The 23,302-nt window shown below is 53.8% G+C and overlaps 10 protein-coding genes across 10 annotated transcripts; 4 read left to right on the top strand and 6 right to left on the bottom strand.

Moving 5' to 3' along the window:
- Positions 1–584: 584 nt before the first annotated feature.
- On the bottom strand, positions 585–3,587 carry DCS_06421 (uncharacterized protein; the record flags this gene model as incomplete). Its single annotated transcript, XM_040803711.1, has 5 exons — positions 585–812; positions 1,275–1,643; positions 1,703–2,538; positions 2,595–2,845; positions 2,896–3,587. 5 exons carry the CDS (start codon positions 3,585–3,587, stop codon positions 585–587), a joined length of 2,376 nt encoding a protein of 791 aa, XP_040653815.1.
- A 649-nt stretch (positions 3,588–4,236) lies between these two features.
- Positions 4,237–4,561, top strand: DCS_06420 (uncharacterized protein; the record flags this gene model as incomplete). Its single annotated transcript, XM_040803710.1, has 3 exons — positions 4,237–4,258; positions 4,320–4,409; positions 4,467–4,561. 3 exons carry the CDS (start codon positions 4,237–4,239, stop codon positions 4,559–4,561), a joined length of 207 nt encoding a protein of 68 aa, XP_040653814.1.
- A 1,389-nt stretch (positions 4,562–5,950) lies between these two features.
- DCS_06419 (hemolysin-iii channel protein) lies at positions 5,951–7,041 on the top strand (the record flags this gene model as incomplete). The annotated part of the gene is made up of 2 exons (XM_040803709.1): positions 5,951–6,814; positions 6,874–7,041. The coding sequence occupies 2 exons, from the start codon at positions 5,951–5,953 to the stop codon at positions 7,039–7,041; spliced, it is 1,032 nt and encodes a 343-aa protein (XP_040653813.1).
- Positions 7,042–7,089: 48 nt separating this feature from the next.
- Positions 7,090–9,326, bottom strand: DCS_06418 (transcription factor TFIIIC complex subunit Tfc6; the record flags this gene model as incomplete). The annotated part of the gene is made up of 2 exons (XM_040803708.1): positions 7,090–8,054; positions 8,117–9,326. The coding sequence occupies 2 exons, from the start codon at positions 9,324–9,326 to the stop codon at positions 7,090–7,092; spliced, it is 2,175 nt and encodes a 724-aa protein (XP_040653812.1).
- Positions 9,327–9,825: 499 nt separating this feature from the next.
- Positions 9,826–10,381, bottom strand: DCS_06417 (uncharacterized protein; the record flags this gene model as incomplete). Its single annotated transcript, XM_040803707.1, has 3 exons — positions 9,826–9,994; positions 10,083–10,210; positions 10,268–10,381. 3 exons carry the CDS (start codon positions 10,379–10,381, stop codon positions 9,826–9,828), a joined length of 411 nt encoding a protein of 136 aa, XP_040653811.1.
- A 687-nt stretch (positions 10,382–11,068) lies between these two features.
- On the top strand, positions 11,069–11,923 carry DCS_06416 (calcineurin-like phosphoesterase; the record flags this gene model as incomplete). Its single annotated transcript, XM_040803706.1, has 1 exon — positions 11,069–11,923. The coding sequence occupies one exon, from the start codon at positions 11,069–11,071 to the stop codon at positions 11,921–11,923; it is 855 nt and encodes a 284-aa protein (XP_040653810.1).
- Positions 11,924–12,363: 440 nt separating this feature from the next.
- DCS_06415 (acetylcholinesterase) lies at positions 12,364–16,688 on the bottom strand (the record flags this gene model as incomplete). Its single annotated transcript, XM_040803705.1, has 4 exons — positions 12,364–14,067; positions 14,162–14,309; positions 15,077–15,608; positions 15,668–16,688. 4 exons carry the CDS (start codon positions 16,686–16,688, stop codon positions 12,364–12,366), a joined length of 3,405 nt encoding a protein of 1,134 aa, XP_040653809.1.
- A 1,847-nt stretch (positions 16,689–18,535) lies between these two features.
- Positions 18,536–19,092, top strand: DCS_06414 (uncharacterized protein; the record flags this gene model as incomplete). The annotated part of the gene is made up of 3 exons (XM_040803704.1): positions 18,536–18,587; positions 18,644–18,789; positions 18,850–19,092. The coding sequence occupies 3 exons, from the start codon at positions 18,536–18,538 to the stop codon at positions 19,090–19,092; spliced, it is 441 nt and encodes a 146-aa protein (XP_040653808.1).
- Positions 19,093–19,718: 626 nt separating this feature from the next.
- Positions 19,719–20,131, bottom strand: DCS_06413 (uncharacterized protein; the record flags this gene model as incomplete). The annotated part of the gene is made up of 2 exons (XM_040803703.1): positions 19,719–19,963; positions 20,047–20,131. 2 exons carry the CDS (start codon positions 20,129–20,131, stop codon positions 19,719–19,721), a joined length of 330 nt encoding a protein of 109 aa, XP_040653807.1.
- Positions 20,132–22,496: 2,365 nt separating this feature from the next.
- DCS_06412 (uncharacterized protein) lies at positions 22,497–23,033 on the bottom strand (the record flags this gene model as incomplete). Its single annotated transcript, XM_040803702.1, has 2 exons — positions 22,497–22,632; positions 22,705–23,033. 2 exons carry the CDS (start codon positions 23,031–23,033, stop codon positions 22,497–22,499), a joined length of 465 nt encoding a protein of 154 aa, XP_040653806.1.
- Positions 23,034–23,302: the final 269 nt, after the last annotated feature.

Genomic DNA, 23,302 nt, shown 5'->3' with positions numbered 1-23,302 from the left:
GTGCTTTGTCGTACCCGCAGCCTCCGGTTTTTCACTGCCCCATTTGCTCCTGCTGGCGAATGCACAGATTCTCGGCTCGGGAATGATGCACCTACTCGTCAGCAGCATGACAACAACGGACGGCCTGGCGTCGTGACACGGCATCAGCATCGGCGAAAAAGCACACACACGCACACACCGAGACATCTCTCTATGCACCCATCTTTCATCGGACAGCGAATATCTATCCTATGATACTCTTGGCTTGTCCGACGTCCAGGGCACCCATGCTCTACCAAGCCTGAGCTTCTCGCCCGAGGCAACATCTCCGGCTCACGTAGGCCTACTTGTGCTCAAACATGGATCATCCACATCGGTGCAACGACGCCGTCCGTCGCCTGACCGGACCTGTGACCGAGTGCCACGGCCGCGGTACGCACGAGCATGAGTACACCTTCAACACCGTCCGACTCTCGAAACGGCACAATGCGAGCTGAGAATCGATCATGGTGATGCGTACCTGTAGCCCGCCGCCCGCAACCCTCAGCCTGCACCTCTTCGCCTTCCTACACATCACCAGCTCACTTCGTCTTGCCCCACGTAACCTAGCGTGGTTGCTGCGAGCTCGTCTTGTGGGAGCTGTGGAAAAACCCATGTTTCAATGCCTCAGCGGGCGTAATCCGCCTCTCGGGGTGTACCACGAGGCAGCTCTCCAGCAAGTCGCGGAGCCGGTCCACCTCCTGCTTGTCTTCGAGCGTCATGTTCACCGCCGCCTTCTCGAGGAGGAGACCCAAGTTGCGCGTCGGCTTGATCACCATCGTCTTCATCACGTCCTAGCGAACCGTCGTTAGCCGTCGCGCCTCTCAATTGCCATTGTGTGTCCATCGAAAAAGAAAAGAAAGCAACCCGGCCGAGCTGGCCGTCCAAAGCGGCACTCGCCGCTCACCACCCTCTCCAGCCAAAAAACACCAACAGATTGGCTGACAGCCACCCTCTAGGCATTAGTGACCAAGGAGTGCCCCCCCCCCGACCCCACGGCTGATCCGTGTCCAGCAGAGTCCGCCCGACGGCATCAGCTAGCTGCCACAGGCAATAGTCTCACGATAATTCTGACGCTGGTACCCCACGCGCCAAGGCCAAATAGCCCACGCATCACATCATCGCCAGCCACGCCCGTTTTGCCGTCCTTGGCTGACAAGCGTCCAACGTAGCGAGAAACACGGGAGCATAGGGAAGAGGTGAGATGCCGATGTCGACAAACGAGTGCACGAGAAGACAAAGGCGAAAAGACCTACCTTGTTGGTGATGGTGTCGCGCGTGACGCTCACAAAGTTATCTCTCTCGTCAAAATGCTGGGGCCACAGCTTTCCGCGCTTGTAGTACTTGGCGTGCATCCTTCCGCGCAGCTCCATCATGAGCCGGAGCATCTGGTTGTTGTTCTCGCCCGGGAACAATATCTTGCCGGTGAACAGCTCGAAGAGCGTGCAGCCGATGGACCAAACGTCGATCGCATAGTCGTAGTCCATCCCGAGGATCACTTCGGGCGCTCGGTAGAAGCGGCTGATGAGGTAGGGCGTAATCTGGGAGTGAGCCGTGGCTGCGTCGTCTCGGTCGATTGCCGTCCCCAAATCGCAAATCTTGACCTCCTGCTTGCTCTTGTGAATCTGTTCCACCGTCAGCATGACCACGTCGGAAATGTCGGCACACCGGTCCTCGGCCATACCAAGATGTTGTCCGGCTTGAGGTCGGCATGGATGATGCTGTTCTTGCGCATGTGGTCCAGGGCCACAAAGATCTGCCTCGCGAACCGGCGCGTCGCTTCCAGGCTGATGCCCACGTTCTTGCCAAACTTCCTCAACACCTCACGCAAGTTCATCTCGAGGCCTTCGAAAACCATGCAGTAATGGCCGAGGTGGTCGAAAGTATGCTCAAACATGACAATGTGCTTCTTGCGCGAGCTGTCGCTGTCGTTGAGCTTCTTCAGAATCGCCACCTCCGTCTGGGCCGCCTTGCGGAGGGCGGCGTTATTGCGGATGATCTTGATGGCAACGATCGCCTTGTTCCTCGTGTCCTCGGCCCGGGATACACGCGCAAACATGCCCTGACCGAGGACCGACTGGACTTTGTAGCGCTCGTTGAGAAGCTCGCCGACGCGGATCTTGTAAAAGCCGTCGGCATCATCACCTTCGAGGATTCCTCCCTGGCCCTGGCCCTGTGCCTGGGCATTTGCTTGGTGAGCGGCGTACTTGTCCTCGTCAAAGTCCTCGGCAAACATGTCGAATTCATCCTCCTCATCGCACGCCTCTCCGGGACTCCCCTGAGCCTCCTCGACCTGGCCCTCGGCGGGTTGAGCCTCCCCGTGGACGACTGCTTGGCCATGTCTCATCTCATCTCGACGTTCGTCCTCTTGCATGTCGATGGTGGGATCATAATCTGCCGCAGAGGGACCATCCTGCTCTGTGGTGTCGGTGACGCCGTGTGTGTTCATGAGCAATTTGTCATCAAGAAGATTGGGTGAAGCTCCATCGCGCGATACGGGCGAACGCGGCGATTGCCACCCTAGCAAGGCGTTAGAAAAAAGAGCACCGCCGTGGTCTGCGAGCCGCCCGACGTACCGGAGCCCGATGTCTTGGGAGTGCGAGCTTCGATGGAAGCCGCGGCAAGCTCAGGCTGTATCGATCGAGGAGAAGTGGCGCGAGCTTTCTCGGCGGCAGCGCTAACGGCGTGGACGAGAAGCGGTGTCGCGGAGCTGGACTTTGCCAGGAGCTCCTCACGCCGTTTTCGACGGCGCTCAATTTCGGCGTCCTCGTCAACCTGCGGTGCTTCTTCGTAGTCCACTTCGGGGGACGGCTCCTTGTGCGGCTCCCTGCCAACATGTTAATCGAGGTTAGCAACAAGAGGCTAGGTAAGACCGACTTGACAGAGACATCCTCCTTCTTCTCTGAACGAGGAGGCTCCTTTGGAACGACACAACTACCCTTGCCGGCACCCCTGTTCTCGTCATGCCGCGATCGTCTGCTTCCATACCCATCCCGTACTGCCGCGCCGCTCGTTCGGCTGTCGCGTCGGGGCTTGTCTGGAGAACGGCTTCGGCGTTCCAGGTCGCCATCGTAATACGGGTGTCGACCACGGTCGTTCGCTCGGCCACGGTCTCGACCTCGGTTGCGATAGTGATCCCCTTCGTTGGGAACGTAGCTCGATCCATGAGCTAATGGGCGGTCCAGATCCTCGTACGACACGCGGGATCGTCGATATTCGTCGCGAGGTGCCTCGTCGTAGTGGCTGTAGGACCTCGGATCGCGGTCTCGCCCATGATAGCCGTTTCGTTGGCGGTCGTCGCGACGAGAACGAGGTTGCCTCGTGTCGTGGCGATCATGTCCGCCGACATAGTAATCGCCGTCTTCACGAGACCTTTTGAAGCCACGGGGAGAGCGGCTAGGCCTGTGCGCGGCAGCGCCGGCACGGGAGGCATAGTCGTGGCTGGGTGACGGGTCTCTCGGTCTGCCTTGACGGTCAACTCCATTTCCTGTTTGAGAGGTCTGGTGAGATGCCTTCAAAGCCCCATGTCCATCGTCCCGAATCTCACCCTCGTCAGAGCTTGACGACATGGTGAGCAAAGGTTTGATCCGAGTATGTTGCGAGGCAGAAGGAGTGTCAGCCTGGATTCTTGCGAAGCGGTGTGCGGTCAGAAGGAAGCGTCCAACCAGAGTACAAACGTTGCCAAAGGCTCAAGCCATAGATGATGAATGTATGAGAGTCGAAAAGGGTGGCATGGGGAGAAAGCGGGAAAGAAGGGTGGAAATTTGACAAGGGGAGAGGAGGCCGTCGAGAGCGGAGGGACGAAAACCGAGGGCAACAGCGAGGAGCCGTGCCGATGGAATAAGAAAGCTCTGATATGGTTGAATCTCGTAGCAGGAGATTCGAAACTACGTGGTCATGCGAGACGCTCGCTGTGCTGCGGCAGCAATTTGGTGGAAGGAAGGAAGCAAGGCGGGTAGAGCGGTGACGCGACGATCTTGTGGAGTTGGGAAGTTTTAATGATGTAGCTGCCCGCGACGGGCGATAAGGGTGGGGCGACGACAGACGTTGATTACCTAAGCCACAGCCCCGCAAATATCTGCACCACTTTTCACGAAGGACTGACGTTGCGTCCGACGTTTCTCTTCATCTGGCGATATCGGACGGTTCGCATCGTCCAGTGGTACTCTGAACTGATTGCATTTCCCTTGCCTTGGACCGAATAATTTCCACGAAACGATGGGTGGAGCCAACAGAGAAGGTCCGTGTTCTCCTCTCCCATTGGCACCGTCCAGCTCTCTGACAGCCGCATCACTCCGCAGGCGGCAAGGCCAAGCCTTTGAAGCAAGCAAAGAGGCAGGAAAAGGAACTCGACGAAGATGACAAGGCTTTCCTCGAGAAAAAGCGGGCAGGTATGACGATACGGTGTCGCATTCGAATGCGGACGGATGGACGCTAACAGCGAGCAGACGAAAAGGCGCGCAAGGAGCTGGCAGCCAAGGCCGGCGGCAAGGGTCCTCTCAACACGGGAACCCAGGGTATCAAGAAGAGCGGCAAGAAATAGATGGTAGATGGTCGAGACGCCTTGAAGGACACAACAGCGCCCTCGGTGATTTGTGTTACAGGGTGCGATGTTTTCGTGCGCCGCAATGGGCCTGCGATACTTTGATGGGTCGGGACTCCATGTCAGGAAGACGGTGCTCGAGGGAATGGCGATAGTGCGGTCTGACGAGAAATGCGTTGCATACTCACACTCCTGCTTGGCGGTGATGCCGTTACCAGCGCGACTCGACGGCGCTCGCCGATGCCAGCAGCAACTGCGTTGTGGTACCATGTATGTTCTATGTATATTGGAATATCCAACTTCACACGCTCCTAGTGGAATATCCGAAGTGATGATTACTCGAGTGTGGAGTCTCAAATCTGGGCTCGTCCACTTTCACACTCACTGATTGTCGTCCCACGCCGAGGCAGACGCAATATCGACGTCAACAGATCGGCGAAAGGGACAGGAATTCAGGTCAGAATGTGGGGGAAAGAAGTGCAGAATAGCCTTGCAAGAGCCGTAGATGTTATCGAGGACTATACAGAGAGGAGAGCACAAGATTACGTCTGCCGATGCCTACTTCAAGTCGCACTGCCAGAGATGGATTTCAGGTGCTGATGCAATCGCAACAGCAGATACTATGCAGTGCAACTGTCCCACTGCGGGAGTAAGTACTTGCACCGCACAGCAGCACCCTAGTAAACGAGCCTACTAATACTACTACTAGTGGCTAGGTCATCGGCCAAGTGGAAGATAACTTGTAGCGAACTACCAGTAAACCAGCTATTAACTACCTCCTCCTGGCCTAGTGTATTAGTTTCTAGTTTTCCTTGGTACGGAGTACTGTACTTATACTTCTCTAGGCCCGCTACCTACGCAGAAGTACAGGTAGGTGTGCTAAGTACTCCTACAGTACAGTACTTGCATTACTGTAATTCATGTAACACGGAATACCGAGTATTTGTACATATTACATGTACATTGTAATAATACTCAGTGGTCGGTGTCAAGTACCTTTGCACTTACGTTGTAGTTGTACAGTACTTGCGCCCGCATTTTTGTAGCCAACGAGGTGGGTGTACGATAAACCGAGGCACCAAGGTTCGCCGCATATTCTCCGTACTGTACGTTTAGCATTGCCTACTTACTCCGTACAGCAACAATTTGGTGAGGGCAATTTCCGGCCCAACCCACCCTCAACCCCTTCGACCGACGCTCGGCCGGCCACCTCAACCTCGGCCATGCGATTTCTCGAGCCCCAACGGTTTCAAGATCCAATTGATATGATCACGTCTCCCCGTTGTTGAAATTTCTGCTCAAATGCAGGCAGTCCCAGTTCCATCCACGACCAAGAGTTTGACTACTTCGTACGATCCATCATCGTCATTAGATTCAATCCCATGCAAGATGAGCCCACCGAATGAACAAGCAGATCGTCTCCGTCAACGGCACCGGCGCCAGTCCTCATCATCATCCAAGGATGCCCTCATCGCGGCAGTCAAGACCCTCGAGCACAAGGCCGAGCGGACGCTTCTCCTCCTCTGGGACGACCTGCCCGCCTGGCGGCGGGACAATGCCTTCATACACTCGGGCTACCGTCAGATCCGCGCCTCATACTCGCACGCGTTCCGCTCGCTTTTCTACCTGCACAACGAATCGGTCAACATCTGGTCGCACCTCGTCGGCGCCCTGCTCGCCATGACGTCGGCGACGTACCTGTACTACGAAATTCAACCGCGATACGCGTCCGCCTCGTCGTCGGACGTCTTGGTCTTCTCGTGCTTCTTCGGCGGCGCCGTGCTGTGTCTCGGTATGAGCGCGACCTATCACGCCATCCAGGACCATAGCCCGTCGGTGGCCAGGTGGGGGAACAAGCTGGACTACACGGGAATCGTGGCCTTGATCGTGGGGAGCTACGTGCCGGCCATGTACTATGGCTTCTTCTGCAAGCCGACGCTGTTGACGGTCTATCTCGGGCTGGTCGGTCCCCCGTCGCCCCCGTTTCCGATGCCGAACCTGCTAACGTGGAGAGACGCACAGATATGCATCCTCGGCCTCGGGTGCACGATGGTGTCCTGGCTGGACCGGTTCCGCACACCGCTGTGGCGGCCCTACCGAGCGGCCATGTTCATCGGCCTCGGCGTTTCGGGCGTCGTCCCCATCCTCCAGGGTCTCACCATCTACGGCTACCGGGGGCTCGAGGACAGGATGGGCATCACTTGGGTCATTGCCCAGGGTGTCATGTACATAGCTGGCGCCGTCATCTACGCCGTGCGTCCCCACCCCTGACTCGCTGGCTGACCTGCACGTGGTGCTGACCGACTGCTCAGGTTCGCTGGCCGGAGCGGAGTTTCCCAGGAGCATTCGACATTTGGGGCAGCTCGCACCAGATCTTTCACCTCTTTGTCGTGCTCGCCGCGGCAATGCACTTGTTTGGCATGGCCAAGGGATTCGACTACCACCACACCGTCATGGGGTCGCAATGCCTAGCCGTCTAGGCGTGGGGGGTATCATTCGCTGTCAAAGGTGAAAGAAAAACATGACCATCAGCCATCCCCGTCGCCGACGTTCTCGAGCCCGAGATCCATGACGCGCACCAAACCCGAGGCCATGGCCGCTGCAGCCCAGCACCCGTACTCGACGTTTGGATTCCACTCGACCACGGTGATCCTCGTGCCAAGCTCGTGAACGATGCCGCGGGTAGGGTCCGCGAGCGCGGCTGGTTCGTCGTCGGCGCCACCTTCGTCGGCCTCGTCGGCCTTCTTTGCCTTCTTGAACTTCTTCGGCGCCGGCTTCGCCTCGGCCGGGCCGTGCAGGTTCTTTTCCATGGCGAAGCCGTGGATTATCTGCGAGGCGCCGCGGGCGGATGCCGGCGAATGTTGGGGAAACATGTCGGCGGAGCGGTGGCGGTGCTGGAAGATGCGGAGGCGGTCCTGGGGCGGGCGCCGGGCCTTGAACAGCTCCCCCTGCGGGTTCAGAGACCAGAGCGAGCCGTCGGTGGTGCCGACGAGGAGGAAGGGGTGCGTCTTGCCGACGGACAGGCAGGCGAGGAAACAATCGCTCGTAAAGACTCGGCGGACGAGGGGGAAATGCCGGTGATTCATAAAACCGACCATGGTGTTGAGCGCGTTCGCCGAGGGGTAAGTCGAGTAGAAGCCCTGGGTGTGGTCGCTCCAGGAGAGCAGGTTGGGCTGCCAGTTGACGGCGTTGGTCTGCACCTCGGTCGTCTCGATGCTCGGAGCGCGCAGGTCGAAGAGCTTGGCCGAACCTCCGACGGGAGTGGAGGCGACGAGATAGGGCATGGCTGGATAGCCGGTGGCGATGTCGACAACGGCGCTGTGGTGGGTGGGGTGTCGCGAGAGGAGGCAAGGCGGGTGGACGGACCAGAGGGCGATGGAGCCGTCCGAGTAGCCTGCCACGAGGCGGTTAAGCGAGACCCAGGCCATCGCGGTGGCCTTGACGGCTTGCTCGTTCGACAGGAGCAATGAAGCGACGGGATTCTGGACCATTTCTGCTCACGACTAGTCAGTGAGTGGCACGGCGATGAAGGTGTGGCATGGTGATGTTGCGGACCGTAACCCCGTTCCCCCTCGTCGTCGCAGTCGACCTGGACGATGCATATCCTGCCGTCACCGCACAGGACGGCTAGCAATTCACAGCCGGGGCTCCATCTGACCCTCCTCGCACGGCCGTAATCGAAGCACAGGGTCCTCTGCAGCCGCGGCGGAAGAGTGGAAGGCCTCGCGACATTGTGTTGGGACTTGTCTCCTCGAAAGGCCCATATCTGCACGACGCCATGCCTTTCAAAATCTGGTTTCTGGTGCTCGACCTCAAAGTTGTAGTTCCTCTGGTCCGCGTGCGGGATGACGGCGAGGGCGAGCACCTGGACGGCCAGCTCCCGGCTGCGCGGTGCCCAATCCATGCCGATGACGATGCCGGCGGCATCGAGCACCCAGCCGCCGGCCATCTTGGTGGCGTCTTCATCTTTGGCAAAAGGTAGACCCGAATGGGCGATGGAGCAGGCCTCGGTGGGCGCCAGACAAATCTCCGACTGGTTAGGATACGGACCGACGAGGACGGGCAGGGACCCGGACGAGAGCTGGTACGGCGCGGCCTCGTCCGAGGACAGCTGCCGCAGCTGGGGTGGTCCATGGCCACGAGCCAGGCTGCTTCTCACGCGCTCCATCCACGAGAGGGCAAATCTAGCCTCGCCCTCGAAAAAACCAGGTGTCCAGACGGCGCGGAGACCAAGGTGCTCGTCGTGGGCGACGACCTTGGGCGGCAGTACGGTCCAGCCAATCCAGCGGTCGAGCAGCCTTTGCGCCAAGCGGATCTTGGAGAGCGTCGGCCCGTACCACATCTCGACCATGGCCAGACCTCGGATGGTGCGCGAGTAAGGACCGACGTAGCTCTTGACTGCGTGGCTGTCGGGCGGCACAGGGTCGATGTCGCGGTACGCCAATGCGCTACCAGCCGGCAGCCGTGCCTTGAGGGGCTTGCGTCGATGACGGGAGATGTGACTTCTCGGCCACTTGTGAGGCGTGTCAGCGGAGGGGCCGGCAGCGTCGGACTCGGCGAGAACGGCATCCTCCTTTTCGTTGTCGCTCTCTTCGTCCTCGTCCAGAGCTTCGTTGGCATCAAGGGCGTCGTCAAAGTTTGCATCGCGTTCTTCGGCGTTTTTGCGCTTTCGAGGTGGCTCAACGTCTTTGTCATCGCTGCTGCTGTCGAATTCGTACCTTTCCACCGTAAAAGTCTTGGTGCGGTTCGAGGTTCGCGTGCGCATTGTGGACAGTGCCGTGAGATGGCATGTGTGCATGTGTGCATGCGATGGTCACCGAGGTGAGGTGTATTGAGTTCGGAAGCTCAGAAGCTTTGTTAGCTGGCTAGTACGGTGGAATTATAGCACTACGCAATGCCACATGTACTCAACAACGACGGAATGACACTTGATATTTAGCACATCAGTAATACCCCGTACTCGGCAAGTACTTACTTGTACTGTACATGACATAGTTGTAAATATGGAGTAATATTAGTGCCATATGGATCAGCTGTCCCGGAACGTTGGACTTGGTGAGTACTGGGCGAATGCCTGCCAATGCTGGCGACTCCAATAATGCACGTACTTGCACACTTCGAACAAGTAGGTTGTGACGCAAACCCGCAAGCCAAACCGGCCTGCGCAACATCACTACAAGTACCACACCCCTGCTGCCTGAGTCTCAATGAGGGCGACCAAGGCGGCATCCGCGCCTGCGAGGTTTCTTTCGACCCACAACGCGTCAAAGGTTCATGTCGTCAACGAGCTGCTCGGCGGCAATCATGGCCACGTCATCCGCCGCGTTCAAGTACCGGCTGGCCATGTCCTTGAGGGGCGGTACCAGGCGAGGAAGCCGCAGGGTGGCAATGTCATCTAGCTTGCCGGTCGACACCAGGCGGTACGAGTACATGCTCAATCGGATCGAGGCCGAACAAGGAGGCGGGAAATATGACCATGGACCGAGAAGGGCTGGCACAGCCGGCCGTCCGTACGCGAGACATGCCGCGCTTGTACTCGGTGTAGTTGTTGAAGTTTCCATCATGAACCCACGGTTCAAAGAGCCGCGTGGAGCACAAGAGGCCAGCTGCAACAAGTGAACTGGTTTCGGGGACGCAGATTTCTAGGTCCTGGTTGCAGAATTAGATACCATCAATTCACAGAGGCCTGTCGGCTGGTGGACGAACATGGCAGACCCGGAGAACGTTGTAGTAATTCCGTGCAAGCTCTCCGACAATGCAAACGGGTACACCATGGTGCTTCAGGGTACGGGTGGCGATGTTGACAAGCGTCGAGTCCATGATGCGGCGGCCACGGACATCCAGCTTCTGTCATGAGTTAAGGTAAGCGAGATATATATAGGCCAATCGATCTGATGATGAAGTTGATGCAGATAACCCGTTGTATGTTGGTCGGATTTCGAGAATATTTTCGGAGCTTCAGTGACGATGTTCAAGGTGTTACGGACCACTCGCAACTTGCGGTGTGAACGCTCCGCACGGAGCATTGATAATTTACAACGAGTACGGAGTAGGTACTTGCTGAAGAAATTATTATTTACAGAAACTCGTACGGAGGTCGGAGTAATAGTGATCGTTATGTATGTAAAGCTTCTTGTACACCAACAGTACTTGCTCGTAGTCGCCTAGAACCTAGGTAGGTACCGCTACTCCGTACTCCGTACAAAACCGTTGATTAATGACGAAGCACAGTGCTCTCCTGACTGTGCCAGGCTCTCCTTTTAATACTAGCGTTAGCGTGGCTTAAAGAGGAATGACAATTATCAATACTTGTTACTGTACGGAGTACTGTACTTACGTGCTGTACTCCGTACTAGGTAGTGCCTGGCGATATGCCTGGTACCGGTACGAGCAGTTGCTAAGTATTATTACTCAGGTACTGTAACATCAAGGCGCCGAACCAGTTTGGCCATGTTGCTGGCATACTATCATGCCCTTTCTTCACCCCGCTTCCAGTCGTGAACAATAATGCCATGGAGCATTATCCCAACGCGACTGCGCCCGTCGCGCTCGCGAGTGCAAATCCTCTCCGACCTCCATCTCGAGATCGGCCAGCAGTATGCGTCCTGTACCTTTCCAGCATCGGCACCGTTTCTCCTTCTGGGCGGTGACATCGGCCGCCTCATTGACTATCAAGGGTACCTGAACTTCCTCGAGGCGCAAGTATCGCGATACAAAAGAGTGTTCCTAGTGCTGGGAAATCACGAGTTCTACGGCCTTGGCTACAGCTCGGGCCTTGATGCCGCCCGCCGTCTCTGCCAGGAACCCTCTGTCGCAGAAAGCGTCGTTCTCCTTCATCGAGCCCGATGGGATGATGCCGATTCCAGGCTGACGATACTCGGCCGCACGCTCTGGTCTGCGATCCCCGAATGTGCGTACAGCGCCGTCGAGTCTAAAGTGAGCGATATGAAGAAAATAGAAGGGTGGTCAATCCCGATGCATAACCAGATGCATGGCGAGGACCTGTCCTGGCTTCGTGAGAAGCTGTCGCAGCTCTCGCAGATGGAGAATTCTAAGAGGCGCCTGTTAGTCGCCACGCATCACGCACCTTGCATTGACGGCACTTCTCGCCCCGAGCACACGAATAATCCGTGGACCCCTGCATTTGCGACCCGTCTCCTCGAGCAGGGGGGATGGGACGGCGTCAAGGTCTGGAACTTTGGCCACACACGTTATTCAGCCGATTTCATGCGCGACGGCATCAGGGTCGTATCCAATCAGCGAGGTTATGTCCTGCCAGGAAGTATAAAGCCGGAGTCGGAAGGAAAAAAGTCCAAGAAGGACGCGCATGGGTTTGATTCGGGCATGGCTATCACCTTATAGCCGCCGCCGATATGGCAACCATTCCTGCAGGCCTCAAGCACCGTTTGTGCTAGTATATGTCCACTGGCAAGTATGCTTATGATTTGGCACAGAAATCATCAATCATCTCATCGGAAGGGGTACAAAGCCTGAGCCTGGTCAAGTGTTTCCAGCGAACGATTCCGACAGTCATCTCGGAGGAGAATGGAAAGCATTCACCAATGAGCCGCGAACTATTCAGAATCGAACATCTCATATGTCCCTTCCCTACAAAAATTTCATCGTCATCGTGCCCATCGATTCTCCGCACAACCAACCAACGAACGCTTGCTCGTCACGACGATCCTTGGCCGAGGCCATCGCAGAATCGACCGACGTGCCTGATTATTTACACACGGATTTCATCGAACAAAATTGACGAGATTTTCATTATTACCACCTGAACGGATAAATCATTTTTCCTAGAGCTCATCCGCCTCGCCTGGACCCTGGGACGGAGAGCCGTGTCCCTGACCAGCCGTCCGATGTTGAGTGATGTCCTTGGCGATCTCTGTCCAAAAGGAACAGGCACTTGAGCTATTCTGCTCGTCTTCGTCGAGTTGAAAGACGTGCTCTTTGGAAAAGGCCCAACCGACGTGCATGACGTCCGACAGCTGATCTCGTGCCCCATTGGCGATCGGCCATTGCCTTGGTGGGCTGGGCAGCAACCTGTTTGGATTTCCGGACAGGGCAAACGATGCAAAGTAATTTTGATAATACTGCTTGACCTTGTCGTTAAGAGAACCGGCGTAGAGTCCGGCTATCGTTTCGTTAAGCCCGCTCTTGATCAGCAACTGCTCGGCCTCGGTGCGGTTGTTCATGAACAAGGGAATCAGGTCGCTCGCGTGATAGGCATATTTGTCCAGCGGGAAACCGTAGTGCATCATGTACGATCTATCTGAGTACGAGTCGAAAAGGTCTCGGGTATTGCAGGTGAAGGAAGCGTCCCTGATCACCGTAGCGATGCATTCCTGGAAGTCGCCGCCAAATTTGGTCAAGCAGTCGTACTGTGCCCTGATTTTGTCCCTCTCGGGTTCCAACACAGCACCAGGGAGGAAGGTAGTGAGGAATTCGTCAAACCGTGTTTGGTTATCAATGTCTGGTGGCGTGAACGAATGGGGCTCGTTGGCGCAATGCGATATGATGGCCGACTTGATGCCTTTCCAGAACTTGCCTGTTCCTCTGATGTTAGCATGGGCACCAGGAAGGGCGTCGGCTTGTCGTTCTCGACTCTTACCTTGTGCAAAAGCCAGCGTAGGAATGGACTTGATCCATTTTCCATCCACGGCAGGACCGACAGGGAAGAGGCCTGTTTGCCTCACGTTGTTGAACAGTTGCTGATTCGCTCGGGCCAGTTTCTTTCCACTGGCGGATCGCAGACAAGTAATATTAAAGTCAAAGCTGCAGCCTGCAAGGAGGGAAAAGTTCCTGTACAGGTTGTCGAGCCTCCCCCCCGGCGTGTTGTCCCAGGCCCATTCAAAAGCTGGACTTTGAACGGCGAGCGTGCTGAATAGGGGGTCAACTCGGCCGTCCTCTCGGGTGACATGGTGCAAGATGGAGCCGGCACCGGCAGACTCTCCCCAGGCACTGACTCGGTTCCTGTCGCCCCCGACCTGTCGGACGTAATTTTGTACCCAGCGAAACAACAACGCTTGGTCGTGCAAGCCGGCGTTTGGTTGACCTACTTTTTGCATGTAGTCTCCGGCAAGCCATCCGTAGGCGCCGACTCGGTAGTTGCCGACGATGAATATGGTCTGGTAGCCGGAGGCATGCAACACCGACTGTCCCGTGTAGAGCGGGCCGGCCTGATTCTTGGTGCCGAAGGCGAAGGCACCTCCATAGATCCATACAACAACTGGCAGGGGCCGAGCCCCTGGTTGAAAGGCCGAGGCAGGCGCGTATATGTCGAGGAAAAGACAGTCCTCCGTCTCCGTCAGGTCGGCATCGCTGGGGTCTCCGAGTGGATCTTTACCACCTGGTGGCTTCTTGAGCTGCGAAGGATCGATCTGAATGCAGCTGGTGTTCTGTGTCACCCTTTGAATTGTATTGCTGCGCCAGTTTGGAAACGTTGGGGCACCGAAGCGTTCAGGCTTGGCTCCGAAGCGAACGTTTTGGAACAGGTATATCTGTATGTTCCATCCGTCAGCTCCGTCTGCCCATGGCCATAGGATGATGCCGTTTTATTATCCTTTAGCATCAAAATATGACTATGCATCCTACATTTGGGTCACCAGGGGAAGGGGTCGCCTCCCACTTGCCCCATGGCAATGTCAACTGCGGCAAACCGGGTAGTGTCAAGGCAGATACCTGAAGGGCGAGAGACGCCAGCAGGAGAACTGCTTTCCCAGCCATTGAAATGAGTATCGAGCTGCAGGAGCTGCTTACGTGCACAGTACACGTAGTTGCATTTGGGCCCCCAAGTCGATGACACAGTCTGCCTTAGATATACAGCTCGAGCATTAATCGTCTCGTGGACACCACCTCTTGCAAATCCTCAGATATCACATACAAGTGTCCAGATGGGGTGAATCGTCAGCGTCACTGTGACGCCTCCACTGACAAAGTGCTTTCCTGGAGCTGAAAGCGGGATACCGCCAGCTGAGGCTGGGGGCTCCCCCCGCCGAACGTATACAACGCCTCATAAACTGCAAGCAGACACTCCGTACATATCCGCTTATTCTCGACGGTGAATGTTTCCTCTTTTCACAGCCTTGTCTCACGTTGTGATTGCGCTCAGGCTGGGGGTAAAAGCTGGCATGCGCGTAACAGTACTCTCAAGTTGGTACCGGAGTTTGGACGCATGACAGGGGTTCAGCTTTGGCTGCAGATTCACTCCAGTTTGTGGTGTGTACGAAGAATGCGAACCAAAATTGATTCAGTTTTCTCTTGCAGGAGAAATTCGTCATGCAACTTGCATGAAGAAAGAGAGAAAAATCCGTGGCTTGTATGAAGGCGTTCTACGTACGTAGGTGCACAGGTGAGCATCTCATCAACCCCTATCCCCTTGTCCCGGACCTCAATCCGGATACCTGCCACGCAAGGTCATCCTCATTCTCAACCCGACCCCTCACCCTTACTCACCGGTTCATATGCATTTATCACCCGAATGCGATCCAATCCATCCCCACGGCATACAGCAGGCTGTCCGCCCAGGTGTCTCCGTGCCAGGTGAAGCCCTTGGCCGTAATCTTGTCCGCAAACGCCTTGATTCGCAAGTTGCGAGACGAGTCCATGTCCAGCTCGTTCAAGGCGATGTAGACCTTGGGAATTCTGTCAAACGGCTTGGAAAACGCGACCGCCCCGCTGTTCTGCGCTTTGGCTGGGTACCAGGTGCGGTAGTCGGAGGAGCAAACGCGACCATTCAAGACACCCTCCTGGTTTCTGGGGTACGCCACCCAGGTGCAACTTGCACTGACAGCTACGGTGTCAGCCCAGGACTCGACTGCCAGGTCGAAGCCTGTTTCTGTGATGTTTTTTGCGAGTACTCGAAGCCGCCAGTTGGCTCCTTTGGCCATTTCAAACCCCTTGATCCATACCATGACGTTGGGGGCCTCTTTGAACTTGTTCTCGGGAAAGTCGACGTGCAAGACGTCGCGACGAACACCATCTACGTCAGGCTTGGGCTGGATGCCCAAAGGGCGATGGTCCAATGTGATAAAGTCACCAACTGAAGGGAAGTGGAATTCGTTAGCAGATCGTCAGTTGAAGTTGGTTAGAGCTCCTCACCTTCGAAGCTCGTCTCGTCTTGGGAAAACTCAAGCCAGGTGGCCCCCGCATTGTATAGGTCTGTGTCTTGCCAACTATCCATATTGAGAGTGAAGTCTGTCTCGCGAATTGGAGTGGCCTGCAACCGAATGCGGACATTGGAGGCAAACGACTGATCCAGCTGTGTGAGACCGAGGACAATCTTTGGTATCTGCAAGTATGGCGTGCTGAAGGTAATGGAACGGGAATTAAGTGCCACGGGGGGGTACCAGGGACGGATGTCCGTCACAGCGAGCTGACCCTCATCACGGGTTCGGAACGGGTACATTTTGCCTATGAAACTCTTATCCATTGCCGACATCACAAGGTTCTTGGGTGTTCCGTTTCCGTCGAGGGTCCAGTCGGCCGGATAAAAGTAGCACATGATTGAGTTGCGATCAAAGTTGGAGTTATAGGTGCCCTTGGAGCCGGCCTTGTTGAGAATGTTGTGACGAGTCGTTGCTTCATCCCATCCTAATTTCTTGCATTCTTCAATCACCTTGGGCTCGTTCCACTTGATCGAAGAAACTGGGCTTTGGTGCTCGTGGATGCAGCCGAGAGCGTGGCCGAACTCGTGAACCGTTGTTTGAGCAAAGTCTTCCTCTCGCGTCTCTTCGTCGAACCAGCCAAAGTTCATGGTGGGCGATGTTTGGCCAATGGTCAGTCGGACAGCATCAGTTCCGATGTGTGACCAGGAGCCACGATCGCCCTTCCACTTAAAGGCAACGCGAATCTCGGCATCACCCTCGATAATGAATTGGAAATCAATGTTGGCAAACTCTTCCCAGATCTGGGCGTAGTACCGGACTTTTTCCTGAACAAAAGGGGTGCCATTGAGGAAGCGAACCTTCAACTTCTTTCCATTACGCCAGAAGGCGTCCTTTCGCAGTGCGAGATGATCAGGGGAACCGTCTTCCGAGACGAGATTGCTCAGGGGTACATGCTCATCCTGCAGGAGAGCGTCAGAAGCACAGTACGTAACATACGAAGGTTTTTCGGCCATTATCGATATTTGGTGTCAAAAATGTGTTTCAAACAAAGGTTTGAAGAAATATCAGGATGCCAGAGAATATAAGCTGGGCAGGTGCAGCGTCCAAAGAAAATGCTTGTGAACTAGTTTGTCTTACTGTGACGATAAGTGACGCTTCATTCTCATGCAGACGGCTCATGTAGCCTAATTTTCTCAGGCAACCAAGAACATCTTCATTGAGCTTGCACATAGCTTTGCCGTCTACTCCGTACTGACACACTCTCATGCTAATATCAAGACAAGGCAAAAACCACCTTTCAATAGCTTCAGAAAGCAAACTCGCGATGATACGCCGCAAGCCACAATTAACGACTAGCGGATGTTCTTAATATTTTAATTGGATGCTATATCACGACAAGCGTAAACCAGGCGTTGTGACCAAATTCTTGTCGTGCTGACGGCTGAACAGCCAAGACGTCGATGCTGACCGCTACGGCCAGCTCCGATCAATCCCGGTCAGCTAGCCACAATATCTTGACATTTCTTCATAAAGACATAAAATACGACCCATTGCATGCAAGTATGACTTCAGGACATGCACGAGTATGTGGACGAGCCCAACGGGACCAAGGGAGCGAGCCGTGGACGGGCCGCACCGCATTCAGGACGTTGATTTAATGTCGTGCATTTGGGATATCTCACCCAATGAACCGATAATATCTAGCAAGTTACTGCCGCAAAACTGAATCCCAACCACCCTTCATTATTTTGCCATGCAGGAGCACATTGGCTGAACGACTGCGGCATTCGTCAGCTGCCGGCTCGATGTGTGTGTCACGGCATCCCCTCCCCCGCAATTATCTTGATTCAGAAGCGTTTCGGCAACATTTCTGAGCAATTGCCGATGTGGACCTGAGTTGTGAGACGTATGACTGCACATGCAGTATCCCGAGGTTTCTGTTGGCTGTTCTTTAGTCCTTGCATCGGTCATACGCAATCCCCTCGGGATGTAGCAGATCCCCAACTTCAAACCGGCAAACCCCTCGGGATGGTGTATATACTGCATGCAAGTGGACGCATGGTTGATGGCCCATGCCATTCTGGTCTCAATTGGCTCATGCTGATAGATGTACGTGACGTAGGCAAGAATGAGACGCCTTATGCCAGCCAGAGCTCATCTATCTGCAAGATGGGAATCAGAGTACAAAGAAAGTATATGACCAGGTCGAAATAGTTGTTTTTTGCCCCCAAATGCCCAATTCAATTCCTTCCTCAACGGCCCGGCGTCCATGGACAATGGAATCATGTGAGTAATGGATGGCATGATGAACATAGCCACCGCCATCAAACGCCTAAAGGAGGGGTTTTGAGATACCGGCCGCATCGCAGGAGACCTGTGTGACATGTCGATCCCAAGTACGAGTGTTTGCCCCCCCTCCTCGTACGCGAGTCCGCGAGAAATGTTGATTGAAACTGGTATAATTGTGCTGCCTCTTCGTGCAGGGATACTTTTATGAAGAAGTGCAAGAAAATGACATTACTGTGCTTAACTAGCTCTGTACACAGATACAGCCTTGGCAACTTGTTGAGACTCTGACATGCATGGAGTCCAGAAATGCCATCTTGACAACCTGTTGAGTCCCGATCTGCATGCATCTGTAATTATCATCATTATATGACCAATAATGACCTGATGCCTCTTTCATAACCTGTGCGAGCGTGAAAAAAAAATTGACAGAAAGAAAGACGATAAAAGCTGTCCGTGTTCCCCTTTTCTTTCTGTTTTGAGCACTTCCTCAAGCCTCACACAGAGTCATTCAAATCTCAGAAACGCATCCATATCTCCCTCTAGCAGCATATTCATTCACTACTCATCAAAAATGGCTACTCCCTGCATTGGTGACCAGATCATTCCCAATGAGACAAACATTGGTAAGGTCGTCCCACCTCCACAAAGTTGGAGTCGATTGTCTAACGCTTCGTATCAGGTGCCATTGTGATTCTCACCGCCCCCGAAGAGGGAGAGAATGTGTGGATTGCCACGCAGACCGAGGTGGCTCACAACCTGCCACCACCAGCTCCAGGACGAGGCAAGGGCCGCAAGGAATTCAGCTGGTCCTTCGGACCGGTCAAGGTAGGCATTTACCCGTGATAAATGGAGCAAATTATCGTGTCAAGAGTTGACGATGACTAGCTCACCGGCTACATCGACACCGACACATATGAGATAGGTCTCATCATCAGCGTTCTGGGCATCAACCTAGGCAACATCTACGGAAATATCAAGGAAGGCGTCGTTGTCAAGGTCAACTTGGGCCTCGCCAAAGGACAGCTCAAGTTTTATCTCAAGAACGGAAACGAACTCTGGGTCCACATCGACATCAAAGTCCTCTTCGATGGCAGCTTCCATGGCGATTACAAGATCATCTCCTGGTAAGTTGGCACCGCCGGCTGATGGGAGTCGACCTGTGCGGGACAGACTGCAGGCGCCCACAAGATTTACCTTCGTTCATTCCTTACGCATTGAGACATGTTCCATCTCAATTGGTTTCTCTAGGCGAGGGGGACATGTTTATAGTAAAATGAATAAATCGGATCAATTCCGCTCCGAATCATGAAGAATTTGGGACATCGTCAAGAACAAACCACAATGACAAATTGCAATTGTCGCGTTGCGAAGAAGTAGAGGTCAAGAAACGTTGGCAAGAAATGTCGGCATGTAGAATAGTGCCACAGCTGATCCGTCAAGGCCTAAGAACCGGGACATGTTCTTCACCATGGTTTATTTATTATATTATCAAGTACAAATCTCCTACCCTCAGGTAACCAACTGGCACCTCCAGTCCAAGCAAATGCAACATAAATCTATCACACCGAGTTCCAAAGTTTCCAGATCCAGCAATCTCGCCGACTGTGTGATGACGGACAACGAAAAGGAGAAAAGCGTCCACCTGGACGTTGAAAACTTGACCTGAGACCTCACTCTCTCAAAAATATGTTGCTCACACGTCCATCACACTTACTACTGTTGAGTCAAATGGGCGGTACTGAAAATGTGCTTAGCTACTCCTTAAACGCAGAGGAAGCGGCAGCTCCAGGAGCGAGGCCGCCGCCGAGGCCGCCGGCAATAGCAGACACGCCGCCGTCAATTGCAGCATGGGCGTCGCGGTGAACATTGAGAATCGGATTGCTTTGGTCGGGAGTAGCTGCGGCACTCCCGGGTTCCGAGACGAACTTTACATGGTCCGACAGGAGCTTCCCGATAAGCCCACCTGCCGGAGCCGGAGCCGCTGCAGCTTGGGAACCCGCTGATGCAGTTGTTAGCGAGAATAAATGGATAGACATAAATGTACCAGATGTGAGGATAGGCATAAAAACGCGAGAGGCTTACCCTGTTGGGCCGGGGCGGCGTAAACATTTGGCACAGCCAAAAGCATCATGATGCTGGCAATCGTATTGGCGATGTTGACATACATTATTGCGAAAATTGAAACGGATGATAAAAAGGTATTCGAGAATATCAGAGTAGATAATAGTGTAAAGCTTGAAGTAGATGTTGTCGGATTGAAGAAGAAATGTCATAGTGAGGACATGGCCTGTTAAATACACATCGGTCGAAATCTATGCCATGCAACTCCGCGGCACCGCAGGAATTCTCTCTCGAGAAGAGCCGGTCTATTGCGAGGGTTCATGGCGAGCCCGCTGTTTCAGGATGTTTGATGGAAATCATTTGATAGTTCAGTTGAGAGCACAAAGTTGAATTGTCGTTTCTGAAACCGCACGGACGCCACAAGGACAAGTCTGACCGACCGGAGCACCGTCAAAACCAAGCTTACCGTAGTGTCAGATACCTGATCATAATGGGCAGTTTAACTTTAATATCTGCAAACTATTACGCCTGAGAGCCAGAGGCAATCCGTGTCGTTCTCAACTTGGCGGATTTCACGATTAGCAACTGGACAGCCTTGCTTCACCTGCTGGGATATGACAATATGTACCGAGTATCTCGAGAACATTTCCTTTACTACTCCTTTCACATGGCTTCAGATTGAGAGATAAATGTGATACCATTTGGTTTGTTTAAACCCATGAGTGTAACATTGCAAGCTGCTCGTCCGTGTCTTTGGCTATGACCCAGGATGATTACTGATCCCACGGACCCATTCACCAACCACACAGGCAAGATAAGCACAGCAAATACAATATATGTAAATCCTTTGTTAAGGCCACCTGGAAGCTTGGTGGAGAATTTCAAGGCCATTACCTGGACCAGGATGGCGGATCACTTCAGCATACCGAGGTTGAAGGCCCGGATGTTGCACACACAGACATGACAGCACTGCGACATTCCGGACGGTGATCTAACAAATATCTACTTTGATACAAAAATTCCAAGGCCATCGGATACATTTACAAATACGTCGTAAATTAAGATTAAATTCTTTACATGTTTCGGATTCGGTGTAGTCAGGCAGCTTGCTCATCAGACGGACACTCCGTTCCCGTGAAACTCTATTTTTGTCATAAGCGATATCGCATGCAATAAACGAATATGCATTTTGCCTCTCTCGATATCAGAAACAAATGGTATCGGCTGTATTTGCTAACCTTTGATTACCTTTGTCAAATGCAAGCCTTATTGACTGTGAAGGAGCTGGTCCTGGACCATTGACAAAGTAAAATACCAGGCAGACAACATGAGTGTTCTTACCCTGAAGTACCTAGCACTATGGATTTCTGATTATGTGCGAGATGGAAGCCAGAATGAGCGTGGTCTTTTGGGAAGACATCCACTCACTCAGACATCTGCGGGCGAAGAAGGTCGATCAACACAAAGAGATGATCCGTAAATCTGACTGGTAGCTCCCGGTATACATTCAAGGTGATACAGTGACGTTGCCAAACGACTTCGATAAGCGCTCACGAGGCATCACTCATGACTCAAGTATGCACTGCCGGCCATGGCCATGTCACCCAGTTTTCTGTTCAGGGTTCAGCTGTAGGTCAATATCAATACACGGCCCCACATTGAGCCGATGGAGGGTGGCAAGAAGTAAGGAGTAATAACGTGCTGATACTGATGCTTGTGACACTTGCGCACATCTCCACATCTTGCCGATTCCCGTTCGCAGGATACCCCTGAGGAATCTTGATTGCAAGTAGTGCATCCCACCTGTCAAGAGGGCCGGCAGCGAACACAGCAATGCACAAGTTATGCTTGCTGGTCGTGAGATTCTGAGGGCTGAAACCGACAGGATAAAGTTACCCCTGGACCAAGCACGCTAAGTACATTTACAGCTGCCGGCATCATAACAGTCCATTCATCGAGTTTTCCAGCACGCGGGGGTAGTTGGATAGAGTTCGGTACATTCGACAAAACGAAAGTACTAACCGCACACTGAGTCGAATTTTCACCATGATATATTGCCAGTTTTCTGATATAATCGAAGAATGATTCTAAAATGGCTTCGTTGACCCGGGTGGAACCGATGGGAGCGGAGCGTATTGGGGTCCGTGTCCGTGGCGACGCGTAATGTGTGGGATTAAAACCTGGTCCGAACGTCATCGTCAGGGTGGAAGATGGCCTCCCAATGCGGCACCCGCCCAATCTCCAGACTACATGACCGCGTTTCATAGAGCCGAGGTATGTGATTTGTATTACATGGCTATTGCTCATTTCCCTTCACTGTGTCTGCACTGGTGCTATTTGTCCGCGATCGCCTTGCTGAAGCCAGAACGTTTCCATTTAAATCACGCATGTACTTTGTTGAAAAGTACTCTTTCAGTACTCGTGGGTTATTACATGTTCCATTGCTTCTGAATCCCCACAATATGAGTCGTTCATGGGTGAACAGGAGGAGACGTACTATCAATAACAATCACCACAGGGGCAATCTGAAAACAGACATAGTCTCCAGGTCCATCGCCGCCAGCATGACAGTATGTAGGCACATTGCCCTGACCATAATATCCAACTCTGATGGGAATCGTCGTTAACTTTCACTGACCTCATGGGGAATCATGGACTAATGAGTAAGAGGTGACTTACGCTGTGCCCAGCTCATGGTATACTCGAAGGCTGAATTCCGACCCGGCATTTCCAGAGTGTAGGCTGAAGCGATACTTGGAGTTGCCGCAAGTAGTCACTTCATTTGGCGTTGGAAAGGCCGGGTTTCGAGCCGTACATTCGATGCCGATTCCGTCATTTCCCGCAAGTTTGAAGTCGACGACATTTATCGCGGTGCCAGACTCGGACACGTACTTGCGGACGATGAGCTTGCTTATTTCAATGCTTTCCGACGGCTTTGGCTCCGTTGGAATTGCGCGGGTAAAGGCGAAGGCCAAGGTGATGGTCGGCAGGACGGCGGTGATGCGCATCGTGATGTATGTTCGTTTTTGTATGGATACAGAGTAAATTCCTGCTCCCGAAGTTCAGAGGCCAAGCGACTGAACTTATACATCTCGATCGTTGGTGCATACGACCCAGTACCCTTTGCAGAATGGCCAAAAGGACAAATGCCAACTACAAGGTCTCCCCGCCATTTTCGGGGCCGTCGCTGCTTGCAAATCAGACTGGCGCAGGCGTCTCCTGATTCTTTCAACGAATAAGTGCCTACATTTCCAGAAAATGCGGGTTATTGATGTCG

Source organism: Drechmeria coniospora, chromosome 03 (assembly GCF_001625195.1).
Source record: "Drechmeria coniospora strain ARSEF 6962 chromosome 03, whole genome shotgun sequence".
Lineage (NCBI taxonomy): Eukaryota > Fungi > Ascomycota > Sordariomycetes > Hypocreales > Ophiocordycipitaceae > Drechmeria > Drechmeria coniospora.
The sequence above is the reverse complement of the archived record's forward strand: the minus strand, read 5'-3'. Positions and strand labels throughout refer to the sequence as shown.